The following is a 16,775-nucleotide window of genomic DNA, read 5'->3' as shown; positions in this document are numbered from 1 at the left end:
ATGGGTTTGGAGCCGGTAGTGGAGTTTGCTATTTTCAATTATTGGTTGCATTGCTTTCTCTTTCATATTTTAGCAAATTCAATCAATTGCACCCATTAAGCCTTAGAAGAAGAACCAAATTCAGGTTTCCAACACCAAGAAACCACTCTTCTTCTATGTCAATCTTAGTAAGGTATTATCTCTCTCTCTCTCTCTCTCTCTCCTTTGTTTCAATTTGTGATTTGATGTTCTTATGCTTTTGATTAATTTTCTCTTTGAGGATAATGAATGTGTTATTTTTGTTTGTTTCTTTTAGTGGAATTGAATTCATGGACTGGATATGTGGTTGTAGAATGTAGATCTGTTATGTGATTCTTTCTTGATTTGTTTGGTTGTTGAGAAAACGAAGGAAGCGAAAATTAAAGAAGGAACATTAGTTTAGTTTTGTTTCTATTTTTTCCAAATAATTAAGCAAATGATGAGTTTTATTTATCAAAGATGAGTTTTATTTATTAACCAATCTTGGAGACAAAATTCTGAGTAAATATTTAGAGGAAGATTGAATAATTGTAAGATTGTTGAATTGGATCCAAAGATTATAGATTAGAATTCAATTGGTTTAAGACTTATGAGATGACATAATGGAGGAAATGAAAAAGTTTGGATTTGGTCAATCTTTAACACTTTGTTTGGTCACATGGAAAGAAAATGTGGTGAAAGAAAAAGACCAACGTGTTGCTTTGGGATACATTCAGCAGCATGATGAGGTCGAGCTTTCTGCTTTGGGAATGGGTACATTTTCTTCAAACTTTCTTTGTATTACATTTTCCTCTATTTTATACCCAAACAAGAAAAAGATGTGTTTGTTTTTTCTTTTCTTTTCTTTTCCATTTGTTGAATAATTGAGGGAAAAGAAAGAAAACAAAATTGAATTGAATATGATTTTCTTGTGCTATATATAATCAACTATGGGTTGAAGATTTCATGAATGATTAGCAATTGCATCTTTTTATAATGCCATACATACTCATTTTCTTACTTCTTGAGTTTTCTTCTTTATCCAAGATCAATGAATTTGATATGTTTGACTATGTGCTCCTAGGAATAGTTTTGACAGATTTTTTAATTATTGAGCTATGAGGAAGAATGGACTTCACAAGAATAGGCTTCCAATGATTGATGGGAATTTGGAATTCTCATGGGAGTTTAGTTTTCCAGAATAATAACACTATAGGTTCTCCTTTCTTTGCCTTTGCTTCACAGCAAAACTGAGGATAGGGTAATCGTGGAACTTTTATAATTCACATTGTGCAACTTTGTATACTTTCTAATTCAGTGCTTTTTCTCACCATCTATTTCAATTTTGTATGTTCTTTTTTGGGTTAAGAATTATCATATTTGCTAAAATTCTTCACATATTTTATTTCATTACCACTTCAGTTGTCACAATCTCTAAGATTTTGAAGAACAATGGTTTGGCTACTGAGAAGAGTAAGAATCCTATTGTCCCAATGCTAATAATCATTCCATGTACATGATTGTAGTGATGATTTTTGTTTACAGAATTGAACAAAAGTTTTGACATCTACTATTGGCATGAAAGACGAGAACAAGGGTAGTGGTGTTCAAAAGGCCAAGGTGGTTTTTTTCTTTTTCTTTGGGGGAAGGGGTGGTGTGCATTTGGGTATCTTGGTTCAGTTTGTTAAATTTGCTTTAAAAAATTATGATTTTTTTTATCTCTTTCTTTTTGGTTTTTAACTTTCTATTCCCTTGAATTTAGATTGAAATTGTGCTGGGGAAATCTTAGAAATTTGACTCTCTGATGACAACTGCTACGACTCCTGCTATGACTAAGCCTTCAACTGCTTTTTTTTTTTGGGTTGGGGGGGGGGGGGGGGGGGGTTGTCGTTCGGGAGCTAGAATGACCGCTGTGTTAAGCTTTTGTTTTGAGAATCAAATTAAATACAATTTCTGCTCAACCGCATAGTCTTGTGTACATTTGATATATTTTTGCAATTAATTTCTCTTGGTTTGTTACTTTTTTACTTAGTCTTTTAGACATATAATTGATCTTTATAGATTGATTTATATTTGTGTGGAGGGCTGTCCCTTTACTGAACTCTATTGCTAACAAGTGCTGGCATGAAACTTGAGAAAGGGGCCAAGTCTTCGTGCCAAAAACTCTGTTTTGCTAATTTTGCTAATTTCATTTTCTCTGTTGCTATGAGGTAGGAATGCAAAGTGGAGTGTGAAAATGTATTGTACTTATAGTTTGTTAGAGCTACAACTGCTAATACTACTCCTGCTACTACTGCTGCTAGAATGCAACCAAGTGTGTTGTTCATAAATCACTGTTGTTTGGTACCCTTGCAACTTATTGAAGCATAAATATATATATATATATATATATATGCATTATTTAATCACACATCCCTACATTGTGCAATGCTTGAATGAATTTTTTAGAAGCTTTCGACTTTTATTTGTTATTGGCCAAAATTTGTGACTTTTTAAAAACAAATGGCAAATATAGTGGGCACCCCCAAGGTTTTTTCCCTTTTAACTCACACCCTTTTAATTTTCATTATTAAATACCCATCTTTTTACATATTATCTACATCCTTATTTATTTAGGGTTGTTTTTTAGTTGGGAAGACCACACAGATTTTTGACTTTTTTTCCCCCTTTTGGATTGTTTTTTTGTTTGGAAGACTGCACAAATTTTGACAACATTACCAAGCCAAAAAATCTTTGTGAACTGCACTCAGGCATGCCTTTAGTTTTGGTTTGGCATAAACTTGAAACAAATGCCATAAATATCTAGATTTGTGGCTTTTGTATTCTTAATGTTTGAATAAAGCCATATAGTACAATTTAAACATGTTTCACAAAAAGATAATACCTTTTTGTGTGTGAATAATCTATTTTGCTATTTATTTCTGAATTTCATGATGAAAACCAATGGAATACTTATTTTCATGAAGATTATAAACATATTGAACTTTTTTAATAATTCAATAGTTGGGGTGGGGTTATTATGAAATTTATTGACATTAAGAGTGTTTGGTTATACATTGTAAATCTTTGATGAATTGGTATAAGGTGTTATACTTGATACTAATTTGACGGAAAATTAAGTAGCTTGAAGAAGTTGAGAAAAGAGAAGAGCCTAAGAAAGGGAGGAAATAGATTCTTGAAAAGCATTGGATAAAGCTTGAAGATGTAAGCACAATTGTATATTTATTCTATTTACTGGTTCTTTTGTAATACTTATTAAACCAAATGTAAGAGCACATTATGATTATTGTAATATATTACTTCATAATATTTGTATTTATCTCATTTTTAATGATTTTATGTGTAATATTTTGATAGTTTCATCATAATTACATGTTTCATCTTATATTAGAGTCAATTTAGCTTTCAATAATTGAAATTAGAGATGTAAAGTTGTGATTTACAAATATGTATTTTGTTGGCTTTTATTCCGTGCCAAATTTGATTGTAAGTTTATTAAATCTTTTGTACCCTGTATGTATTGTGGGATTTGATAAACGAAGCACCCATTTGGGTGTTATGGTGGAGTGGAGATCAATTGGATGGTTCGTTCATTATAAGGCAAGAACTAAACAAAGGACGACAACAAAATTCGAGCAATCTCGACAGTCCTCAAGGGTATGGCCTAGTTCAAAGAACACATTATGGTCTAAAGGTAAAATTTATGTGTTTCCCCCTTTCTACTCTCCAAGTATTTGCAAACAATATTTAAGCTTATTTCATGCTACATTGTTCTCAAGAGACATGTGGGTGAAACAAATAACAATTAACAAAACAAATTACTATAGTACTTTTCCATCCTTGAATGCAAAAGGCCAGACAATATTATAATTCCCAAGTTCTATGTTAAGCCAATGATGGAAAATTCCATAATTTAATTAGAAAAGCGTGAATTCATGGTAATCAATTTTAGGGAAAATAAATATATATAGTTTAGAGATATTTCAAAAAAAATATGCCAGCTTTAAAATAGCCTTGATTGTTGAATTTAAGATTCCAATTTGGGTGTTAAAGTCTGGATTTGAATAGCTGTACAACTGAGAGGATTTATGCTAAAGCTTATACATGTTCAAAGAACGCAACATGTGTGTATATATATATATATATATGGAAAGGGAAAAGAGAATGCAAAGAGATCAATGACCAAAGAATCTCACCACTTTCTCTTTAATATCCCCACCATTAAAGCCAAATATAAGTCAAACATTATGGCCTTGATATCCTAATTATGGCCATCAAAAAGAGTTTTACTACATCTCCTATTATAACCTGAGTTGTTTGTGTCTCTTTATAGCATTAAATAATTGATGAATATTTGTGCGTTATGGCTTTTTATATCACTACTTTTCTTTCCTAATGCATCGTGCTAAGACAAGGAAATTGAAGTCAGACTTTATTGCACGGCCCTCGTCAAAGGTAAGAAATCTCATATTTTACCATTTGAGAAAAGTGAAGTTGAAAATTGACATTAAAGAAGTGGATTCAAAACTTACTGCCTTTCCAAGTTTGATAAAACAAGAACGTATTTAGATATCTTTTTAGAAATTTGATTTGTAACTCAAAAAAGGCCTTCAACAAAGGAAATGAATGTATTTTTCTACATTTAATTCCGTAATGAAAATTATGGATCCCGTCAATGCTCCTTAGACGGCATTCACATTAAGTTCGTCATTCGAGGACAATCAACAAAAACCTCAACATGAAATAAATCATCCAGCAAAAAGAGGTCAGGGTGTAGGCACCACATGGACCTGCAATAATTGTTGAGAATATATATTGTAGATGTTTTCCTACCATGTCAGGTCCTTATATCTGAATTTCCACTTATGTATATTATAACATTACTTGCTTTATTGAGAATAGAGAAAATTCTAATAGTGTTTGAACCACCATAATGTGGGGGAAGATATTACACCCTCCTCTTAGCAACATTATTTATGGGTAAGTTATTGCCTCACTGTAGTTGCTATATATTGTCTAGATAATTTCTATGTTAAGGGCCAAGAGCTAGACCACTGTATGCTATGTGGTTAAATATTTGTTGACAAATTTCATAGTCAACTAATGAAGGGGACATTTTTCATAAAAAGAAAGCAAATGAGATGGTAGGCTATTTCTGCTTACTGTATCGCTACAAAATGAACTTGGCAACCAATGTGCACGTGTGTGCTTACTTTATTCTCTTATTTGTTTGCACTGATTTCCTTTCATGAATTATATGCAGTCATATCATGACCTTCTCTTATCATTTCATAAGGTTGCCATCCTTGTAAGTATATGTTAAGCTATATAATTGATGAAGGTAAAATGAGACACAAGTTTTCTCATAAATGGCCTATATGTCGTTCACTATTAGCCACCTTGACTTGAGGTGTCAATATAATTGATTATGGAATTTCATATCTTGAAAATATCACACCAAAGATGATGGTATTTTACATATTTATTCACTTAAAATTGAATTGCTATCACCTTGCACTATAAAATAATTTATCCAGTTAATTATCTCTTTCATTCTACTCATTTATTTTAAAGAGTGTTGAAGACAAATTTTTTACGCCACATGGCTTTATTTCATTGGCAACCCACACCACATCAACATTATCATGGATTTTGAGATAATCTCTTTTAAAGCCCAAAAGAGCCCATATTTACACAAAAATGTGTCAAAGCCCATGGTTCAAGCTCATGGCACATCATCTCATTTTCAACTCATGATCCAAGCTCATGAGTTTCATCGGAGGAATTTTGGGAGTCGTGGTTTGGAGGGCTAAGAAGTATGTTCAGCAAAGCTCTAGTGGTTCAAAGTTGATAAAGGAAAACATGTTGCTTGGCATGTCTTCCCTGATTCCCTGAATTCTAACGGGTCAATGTGCAATAGGTAACATTTGGTAATCCTCTCATATCACATAACACTCCCAATGCTCTTTACATAAAAATTAATGTCCATCATATAATATAATTTCAAAAATGTAATTTTATCATTTCATATTAATTATGTTATTATTTTCATTTAAATCAATCTCAAGCACATGGCTAAATCTATATTAGTATCTCATATCTAGCATTAAATGCTCTTCTTGCTCTCCAAGATTTGGTCAAAACACAAAGAACCAGAATTACATTTCTAAAACTTCATCAAATATCAACCAATTAGTTTATTACTTACCAAAATTATATTGTAATAAAACCATAGACTAAACATATAACTTTCCAAAAGAGGAAACTTAGCCAAAAATACTAGCAACAACTCCAGCGAAGCTGCAACAGCTCCAACAGAAGCTGCAATAGTTCTAGAAGAAGCTGTAATAGCTCCAGCAGAAACTGCAATAGCTCCAGTAGAAGCTGCAGTAGCTCTAGCAGCAACTGCAATAGCTCCAATAACAACTTAGGTAGTTGACACATGTCCTAAAATGACATCACTTGCCCATTAATGCCCAATCCAAGCAGCTTGCTGTCATACCCAAAGAAGTAAGGGTTTTATAAAAGAAATCATACCATATTGTGCTAAGATCCTTAGCCTCTAGCTGCAGTACCAGAAATAGAAGGATCTCATAAAGGTTATCTTACCATTTTTAACCAAATCATGAATTTAATGATAAATATTTCCCTCCAGCAAAAGATGTCATTTAGATGACATCATCCAAAAGCTACTGCTGTAGAGCTAACAGCTCTAACAGCAGCTCCAATAGCACTAAAGGCTCAAACTTTCTTCTTTCGGCTAAAAAAAAAAACCCACTAATGAAACCATTTACTTTGTCAAAGACTTATCCTTATTTGCCAAATTTCCCTTGAACTAATTCTAATCTAGTTACAAACTTGGCTCTATATAAAAAGGACCAAGCTACACACTAACACAATTACTATCCATCCCTCTCTCATCCTCTTATTCTAAAACTTCATCATTTTGCTACCCAAAAACACATCTCCATCTCTTTCTCTATTTCTCTTACAATAGCTCTTTTCTTAGAAAGCAATATAACCAATATCATAACACAAAAAACAACTCCAACAACAACTTTTACTATATTTAACCTTCATATTATCTATTTCATACTTCCATAGATTTTACAAACACATTCCTCACAAACTATCTATACATACTTCTTACATATATTTCTCATCTATCTTACAAATACCATATCTCACAAAACATATATATTTCTTAGCATCTCCATACATCTTAAAAGATACCAAACACTCTTCCAAGAACATATTACAAAAACCCTTCTCATAACAGACATACATTTCTAAACTTAAAGCTATTCTTATGAAAGGCACAAACTTATAAAATTAAAAGCCCTTCTAATGGAAGGCAATATCACTCATACTTGACTAAAAACTAAAAAAGCATTACATGGGGAAAATCATTTAAGTGCATGATAAAGGGGATAAACTTAACCAACTTATGCACACGGTTGGACATATTATCTCTCCCTCCAATTACACCCATTTTTCCCTTCAATCATGAAGTCACCATGAAAGGATTCATAATATTATATTGTATTGTTAGACTCATTTTCTCATGCTACTGAAATGTTAAGTCCACTAATGTTATACGGTTGGAGTTACAAACTATGAAGATAAGTCATTATATTTTTATCTTCAAATTTATATTATTAAGTATATTTTATTCATTATCATTATACCACTCAACTAATGTTATTATACCGCTAGAATGTTATCAACTCATTAATGCTGTATGGCTGAAGCCATTAATCATATAAAGAACAAAGTGATGTTATACGGCTGGAGCCATAAACTATGAAGATAAGTCATTATATTTTTATCCCCGAAATTATACTATTGAGTATATTTTATTTTATTATTATTGTACTGCTGTACTCATATTATTATGCCACTGGAATGTTATCAGCTCACTAACGCTATACGGCTAGAGCCACAAATCATATAAAGAATGAAGTGCTGCTATACAGTTGGAGTCAGAAACATAAAAGATAAGTCAATGTTTTCTCCATCTTTGAAAGTACATTATTAAGTATATGTTAACTCATTATCATTTTACCGTTGGATGCAAATTACTTTAATACTATCTCACCATTTAATAAGCATGGATTCACTAATGCTTCATTAATAAACATATATATTAATAAATTGAATCCATATCACTACTGGATATGTATTATTCGGACATAAAACCACCGCTAGACATATACCATTTGGACATGAACTACTGCTGGACACATATTATTTGGACATAAACCATAGCTGGATATGTATTTGGACATAGACCATTGATGAACATACATTACTTGGACATAGATCATTGCTGGACATACCTTATTATATTGAACATGAACTATACTGTAGCTAGATATGGACTATTGGACTCATCCCATTATTGGACATTTGATACCTAATTAATTATTTTCTAATATTGGTCATCACTTAATATATATAATAATGATGTTCATTTAATCAAAGCTATTAAATTAAATATATTATTTATTTATTTCAACCATTATCATGATTCTAAGACTTTGGGCTTTATCTATTTTTGTAGGCTTAAAAATGCATCGGAAGCCATTGATCTATGCAGCCCAATGTCGAGTTTCGGGTTGAACTCCCCAAAATAAATTCGAGCTCAGCAAAGTCACACCTCCAACGGAAAACACATGGCTACGTACAAAAAACCGCCCCCGACAAAGAGTAGCAGTGTCTTTTTGGGACCACTCTATAATTTTATACATAATTTTCTATCATGAGCATATTACCTCATCTCCATCCATACATATTCATAGGCTTTGGTCTATAAGTTTCTAAAATTTTTTCTAATAAATTAGACATGAAATTTTATGAAGATTTCCCTTTAGGACTAAGATTAAGCCCAAAGGAAGAAAAATACAAGTACAAACCATGACAGACTATTCTTTTGGTCATCATCCAACAGCAAATGTACCTTTCATGTTTGAACGAGGGCAAACCCTCTAGATATATCTACATCTTCAAATAACTAGAACAAAATATGACAACGATGCAGCCCAATTCTTGAGCCTTAAGGTCAGATTTAAAATTTTCTTTTTCTTTTAGCATGATAAATATGATGACTGTTTATCATAATGACAAATATCACTAAATACACCAACACTCTTTAAACACTTTGCTAAATGCTATTTAGTTCTACGAGAATAGGGGTAAAAACGATTGTTGGAAAGGCAAATTGCTAAATTACAAGATTAGTACAAACATGCACAATTGACACAAAAGGCTAGATAATTTCTTGCTAAAGTTAAAAGGCTTGATTAGTAATATCTTCTCTAAATAGTGTGACCTATTTTAGACTCTTGATCTCTAACCGATCAAACAATTCTAAGTTCATCTATTTCTTTTGCTATTCTACTATCGCCAAAACAAAGAAAAAAGTGGAAATGGTTGAATTGCCTATAGAGCATGCGCTTCATACATAAAATAAGACAATTCTATTTGATTGCATGGCATTAAGTGTGGCTTTAATCCTCACTAAGTTTTCATACTCTTACATGAAATGATATTGTTTGGACATAAGTATATCAATTCACCCAAAATTTTTATAATATTTAAACCTATAAGAGGTTTGCTAGATTACTAGCTTCAAATATGCAAAAAACAAATATTCTAAATTTTCGAAGGGGATGTCATAACTTGACAAAGAAAAACCTTTAAGAAGAAAATAGAGATATAGCTAAAAGTTGTGAAAATTCCATCTACATCACAAATGTCGAGTTTAACTCCTGTAAATTATGGAGTTGTATAAATCCAACAAAGAAGAGCTCTATAAGTAAGAGTTCAATGATGAAGAGTTCATTAAGAAGACTACAACAATGAAAAGAACGAGGTATGTACAAAATAGTATCGAGATTTAAGGTCTTCTATTGAGGTAACTCATTTCTTTCTTTCTTTTTTAAATTATCCATGGGATTATTTTATTGAAACTAAATAAATATCAAGCTTGCATGATTATTACAAATGTGTATGTGGAACATGTTGAAAATATTGCTATTAAATTGTTACAATTATCACAATCAATATGACTATATTATTAGTAGCATATGTTTCATCGTCATGAATCTAAGAAGTTCTATTAAGTTTCCTAAACTTAAAATGCTAGAAGATTGTGTTCACAATATGCTCTTGAGTTTAAGTGTCAATAAATTTCCGCTCACCAAAATCTTTTTAAATTGCTTTAAAAATCATATACGGTGCAAGAAACCTAACAAAGACCAGTTTGAAGAAACATATAGTCAAATAGCTTCAATTTTTATACTTCTCTTTGATTCGTATAGAATGCACTTCGTCTTGTATAGTGTGCAATTGCACATTTGTACATTGTCATGCAACTAGCACTATTGAAGCGACTTAAGTGTACAATTAAAGAAGAAGGAAGAGGAAATTGCTATTACAAACAGCAATGACCATAGTCATCAAAGCACGCCCAAAAAAACAAAGTTCCAATTGTGATACACCCTTCCTTTAGTCGTTAACAAATAAGAATTGTACTTTTCATGTTTGAACGGGGGCAAAAACATGGCCTAGTTTTTACGTCTTCAAAAAATTGAAGCAAAAGAGATCTAGGCCTTAGACATGAAGTATCATGTTGAGCTTAAAAAAAATCTTGAAAAGAGAAAAGCTTGTCATCTTAAAAAGGGAAGAGCCTGTCAAGAAGAAGATCGAGGTATATGACAAAATAATATTGTCACACATTTATCTCTATCTCTTTTATATTCGTCTATAAAAATTTACACCTAGTAAAGTGTCATGCAAAAATGTATGCATTACTAGATAGATCACAAAGGAGGTGAAACTCTAGGATTACAAGGAAATAAGAAAAAGGTCCACCTAGGCTATTGGTAACTTATTATTTATATATGAATTGTTCTAAAATTCTTGTTTAACCAAGTCTTGGCAAGTGCATGTGATACTTAATGCAGATATCAACATGGCCTCAAAAAGGTCCAAAACGACATAGCGTCAAGGAATCTTTCCAGCAACAAGTGACAAGATTTCTTAAATGGATGTAAGTCACCCAAAAATAGCTAAGTGATAAGATTCCGCCAAGACAAATGTAAATCACTAACGAAGCCTAAGTGACTAGATTCCTTAAATGGATTTAAGTCACCAAAAAATGGCTAAGTGTAAGGTTGAATTTATTCAACCATCTAATTGGCTTTATTCCGTGCCAAATTTGCTTGTAATTCAGCATTTAGTAACCCTGTATTTAGGTGGGATTGTTGTAAGGGTAGTGAGTGAGATAGTGTGAAGATTGCTCAAGAGTGTGCAAGAAAACAGAGTGTCGCGGCTGGGACTCGCGAGTGGACTCGCGGCTTCAACCCGCCAGAAGATGCACACGTGCCAAGCATGCTGGAAGATGAACAGTCATGCTAGCTGGAGCACTACAGGACAAAACAGGACAACTGGCCATACGGTTAACTCGCGACTGGAACTCGCGACTTAGTCAAGCCGCGAGCCACCCCTGTTTTGGAAAAACCTGACGTTTCACATTCCTCTTCACTCAAGTATAAATACCCCTTTAACCCACGATTGAAAGAGAGCTTCCAGAGAGAATTTTGAGAGAGAAACCCTAAAGAAAAACAAGATTGTTTCACACACAATCCCTACCTTAGAGTCTCATCAAAATCCCTCACTCTCTTCCTCTCCATTGTCAAATCCTTGAGAGGCATTATACCAAACCTGGTTCTCACCATTATCATCTCTGTGAGACAGTCGTTTGGAGTTCTGGGAAGCAGTTAGGAAGGAGCCAATCTTCATTGGTTGATGCTACGGTGTAGTAGCGGAATCCGGAAAGCTAGAAAAGAAAAAGGTTCGGCGCAACCTCGTTGGAGCAAGAAGCTTGGAGGGCTTAGGTGCACTGGGTAGATTAGGCTTGGAGGGTCTATTGCTGTCCTTGTATCCCAACTGTATTTTCTAGTGGATTGATTACCGCTTGGAGGGCGGCGGAGAGGTTTTTCGCCGAGGTCTTCGGTTTCCTCTTCGATAACACATCGGGTGTTATCTTTGTGTTTGCATCTTCCTTCCTCTCTATCTCTGCCTTTACATAATCTGCTGTGGTTTATTTTGTTATGGCTTAGATAGTTGTTTAACCAATTTCATATTATAGCATATGTTAAGTTTCCGCACACTTGTTGTTTGACATATTGCTTGTGTTGATTAAGTTAATTTTTGGGGGTCTAAACGTTCAAAAGTGTTTTGTACACGTTTTTGGAACTTTCACTAAGTGATAAGATTCCACTAAAACGGATGTAAATCACTGATGAAGCCTAAGTGACAAGATTCCTTAAATGGATGTAAGTCACCAAGAAAAGAAAAAATGGACAAGACTCTGCTAGACCGATGTAAATCGCTAACGAAGTCTAATGACGAAACTCCGTAACTGAAGGTAAGTCACCCAAAAGTGGCTAAGTGACTAAATACCCTTAAATGAGTGTAAGCAGCCAAGGATTCTCATACAAACACAAGTCACGCACAAATCAAGAATATTGAACATGACAACCAGAAAATGAATAAAAGAAGAAGCATCAAAGTGATAAAAAAATGGTCGTCCAAAGAAATCACCTTTCTCTTCAACGTGATAAAAAAAATGGTCGTCCAAAGAAATCACCTTCCTCTTTAGCAGTGATAAAAAATGGTTGTCCAAAGAAATTAGCTTGCTCTTTAGTAGTGTTAAAAAATGGTTGTCCAAACAAATTATTTTGCTCTTCAGCAGTGATAAAAATGACCGTCCAAAGAAATTAGCTCACTTTCAAGATCAAGCTATGATCCCTCAAACATCCAAAAAGACCTTCAAAAAGTAGATACTAAGAAGTTGTTACAAAAAAACTACCATTCTTGAAGAAAGTAGTTGAAGATAAAGAAGCCCGAATCTAAACAAGTCAAGAACATTCCCTAAGCCTGACCAGCATGAAGCAAAATCAGACTTGGGAATGGGGGGCAATTGATGAGTCCATAAAAACCATTAAGATCGTCCATATTAATGGACGATCATTGCGTCATTAGTAGGCCATCAAAGATAGATGAGTAACCGCCCAACACATTCAATAATGGCCGTCAAAGGTCTTAAACTCTCTCACCAAGATAAAGAACGTTACAATTAGATAATAATCACCCTTATTTATGTCCAACAGCTACCTAAGTCACCTATGAAAGGGACAATTTGTCTCAATAGCTAAGGTACGTCAAAAAACTATTACAAAATGCTATCTACATACGAAAGATATGGGCTGATACTAACTTGAGCATCAGAGGCTCTCCCACTAGGCACAACTTGGTGGTCTCTTTGATCAGTCTCTCCTTTATTTTGCAGGTCCTACAAAATCGTCAAGAGCTCTGGATTGGACGAGTGACCCAACTGATGATTTTGACATCATCAGGTACAATTTAGGAAAAGTAAATTGCTTTTATTTCTAGTTATATGCTAAAAAATGCAAAATTAAATGAGTAAGCACTAGTCTCGAATGATCTAAATTTGAGGACTCATGTTACAAAAATGGGAAGAGATTAGGCATACACTCCACCCGATCGAAGCTAGTCTTCTATGAGTTAATGTCCATGGATTCATGTCATGCTTACATGAACTCATGGTATAGCATTCCGACATGTCACAAACAAGAAATTAAACATGTGATCATCAAAATACAAATTGAGCACGTTAAGTTTTTGCAAAATCATATTTTCATGTAAGTATATTTGAGTGCCATGTCCGCAGGGGTGAACTCACCTTATAACGCTTGATACTTGTGCTTATGGGGACCTAGCATGAATCTTTGTGTCCGTCCCAAATCTTTTAACTAGATTCCTTGCATACTTAGATTGATGAGATGTAAATATCCCATTTTGTGACTGTTTCACCTACCCTACTCATCTCAAACTGATTTTTATTTCATTAGAAAACTTATGAGCACGTGACTCAATACTATAGCCAAACACAATGTCATCCGCATAGATCTATGCAATAACAAACACATCCCTTATTTATACAATAAAATTGTGCCACGTTGGTTGCCCTCCCATCCAATTATTCATTCAAAAAAAAAAAAATTGTGATTCTAGAAGTAAGAATTGATGCCAACAGTAGATCCATGTGCTTTTTAAAAAGAACATATACACAACAATTTTTATCATGACTCAAATGTAACTCCATTTATTTTTAATGCTCACAGTTAACCACTTTAAAATTATGCATAACAATACGGAACAAAATGGTCTCCACCAATTTTCTCCCCCGGAAAATATCATGTGTTATAGATAGGCTATAATAGCATTGTTTTTTGGTTATAGAAAAGAAAAGAAGAATGTAGGGATGTGTTTGTGTGAGTCATCTCATCTGCCTCTGCTGAGTGCTGACCTCAAGCTTTAATTTCTTCTGACAGTGGTAGACATGGCAAAACGAGTCAGAAAATTCTGACCCGACCCAAAAAATACTTGACCCGAACCCGATTTTTTTGACCCGAAGCAAAAACGGGTTGACCCGTGACCCGACCTGTGTTTTTTACGGGTCAACCCAACCCAACCCCGAACCATTTTTTTTTAACTTTTTTTTTTTGGGTAAAAAAATAGTGAAATTAAGACAATATTGGTTTAATTGTTTATTGTAAGCTTTAAGGAAACAATTGATACATTTACATAACTGCATTCAAATTAATTAAAAGATAAATGGTTGAGCATTCTGTAATGAGTAAGGATTTTTAGATATCAAATAGCAAAATACATGCCAAGATAATCTGGTTACAGTAGAGTTAAAAACAGATTTAAAATTGTAGACATGTGTGAGATACATTCACATGTGTGAAAATAGTAAAGCCAAAGTATCAAATTAGCATAAATTATGAATGCTTAGACCTATTTTTTAACAATTTATGTTTAAAATAAATGGCTTTTCAAAATAAATTATGATATTTCCTAGAGTGTGTGCTGCTTAACAATGATATGATCTTCATAAAAGAGACCATGTATAAATAAGTATGCAATCAAACTTTAACATATATCTCAAATTGAAATAGAGTGCCAACCACAATTGATAATAGATTATAAAATTAATTTTCAAGATTGTAACTTTCTTATATGTTTTTATTCTTTATCAGATGAGTTATCTAATAAATCATTTATAATTTTGTTTTATATTTTGGAATGTTGATATTGTGTAGAAATAAAACTTGTGTATTTGTTTTACTTATTTTGTGTTATTTTGTTTTAGATAGCAATGTTAGGATTTGTATAATTTTAAAATTATTGAATAAGTATTAATAAGTTTAACTGAGTTCATTCTTGATATAAGTGGTGAATTCAAAATAATGCATTTTACATCAAGTAATATGCTGCATAACTTTCCAAATGGCAAATACATATTGTTTTCTTTATAAAAAAAATTAAAAAAAAAATTCATGTGAAAAATATGGGTCAACCTGACCCGACCCGCAACCTGATTGACCCGAACCCATTTTTAACCCACTTAAAATGACCCATTTTTGACCCATGACCCGTTTGACCCGACCCAAACCCGACCCGACCCGCCCGTTTTGCCATGTCTAGACAGTGGGCTGTGGCTGTCACCTGCAATGCTAGGGTGACTGAATTTGGATGTGTTTAATTGATATTATTTTTGTTTATATATTTTTTTTCCTTTTTTTTTATTATTTACGACTAAACTTTTTAAGTTTTAAATAAACTTTTTCTTAAAAAAAAAAGTTTCAAATAAATTATTTAAATACTTTATTCTCTTAAAAGAGATTGACATGATAATAAAAAATTATAACAAACTTATACCTTCTTTTTTTTTTTTTTTTTTTTTTTTTTTTTTTTAAGATAGAAATTCTACTATAGCCTAATCTAAATGTAAATATGTGTGAAACTCTCTTCTGGAAACTTAAACCTCAACCCTCTCCTCCCCAACCCACAAGAACTTTGTATTTGTAAAATAACCATCATACCAAGTGTGTGCGTTAGTATAACAAACTTATACTTTCTATGTATAATTTATTCTCTAAATTTTATTTTAAATAATTTGTTCGTCCTAAGAATTAAAAATTTTCCAAAAGTAATTTCCATCACTCTATTTTTACATATATATAATTTTTTAAATTTTTTTATTGATATTATTATTCTTTTTTGAAGTGGTCCATATTCCTCTAACCATTGTTGTTATGCATTATATTTTCCTAATTTTTTTAAGTTTTAAAGTTCTTATTCAAATTCTCTTTCTCTTAGGCTTCGTTTGGGAGGAGGGAATGTAATGGAATAGAAAGGAATGAAAAGAATCATTTTAGAATATTCTTCCCTTCTCTTGTTTGGGAGTTTTAATAGAGGGAATGGAAAGCTCATTCCTTTATTTGGGAGTTTAGGTAGGAGGGAATGGAATGGGTTGGAGTGAACACTTATTCCTTTCTGTTCCCTTAAAACATCAAATTTTCATTCTCCCCGAAATTGGGAGGAATTGGAGGGAATGGAATTAAATTTAATGATTTTTTTACTAAAATTCTCAAAATACCCCTGTATATTCAACTTTTTATTTTAAAATAGGGGTCTAATGGTAATACTGTCATAAAATGATTCCATTACATTCCCTCCATGTTGCTCCCAAACAAGATTACTTACATTCCATTTATTTTCATTCTTTTCCATTCTTTTATTTTAAAACATCCAATCAAGGTTAATTAATTTCATTCCATTCCATTCTTTTCCCTTACTTAAATCCATTCCATTCCTTTCCATTCCCTTATTATTATTCC

At 32.8% G+C, this 16,775-nt stretch overlaps 1 protein-coding gene across 1 annotated transcript; it reads left to right on the top strand.

Moving 5' to 3' along the window:
* Positions 1-1,786, top strand: LOC126696260 (uncharacterized protein At2g34160-like). Its single transcript, XM_050393029.1, has 6 exons — positions 1-15; positions 107-167; positions 706-775; positions 1,412-1,470; positions 1,556-1,617; positions 1,760-1,786. Exons 1-6 carry the CDS (start codon positions 1-3, stop codon positions 1,784-1,786), a joined length of 294 nt encoding a protein of 97 aa, XP_050248986.1.
* The last annotated feature ends 14,989 nt before the right edge of the window (positions 1,787-16,775 follow it).

This window comes from Quercus robur, chromosome 8 (assembly GCF_932294415.1).
Source record: "Quercus robur chromosome 8, dhQueRobu3.1, whole genome shotgun sequence".
NCBI lineage: Eukaryota > Viridiplantae > Streptophyta > Magnoliopsida > Fagales > Fagaceae > Quercus > Quercus robur.
The sequence above is the reverse complement of the archived record's forward strand: the minus strand, read 5'-3'. Positions and strand labels throughout refer to the sequence as shown.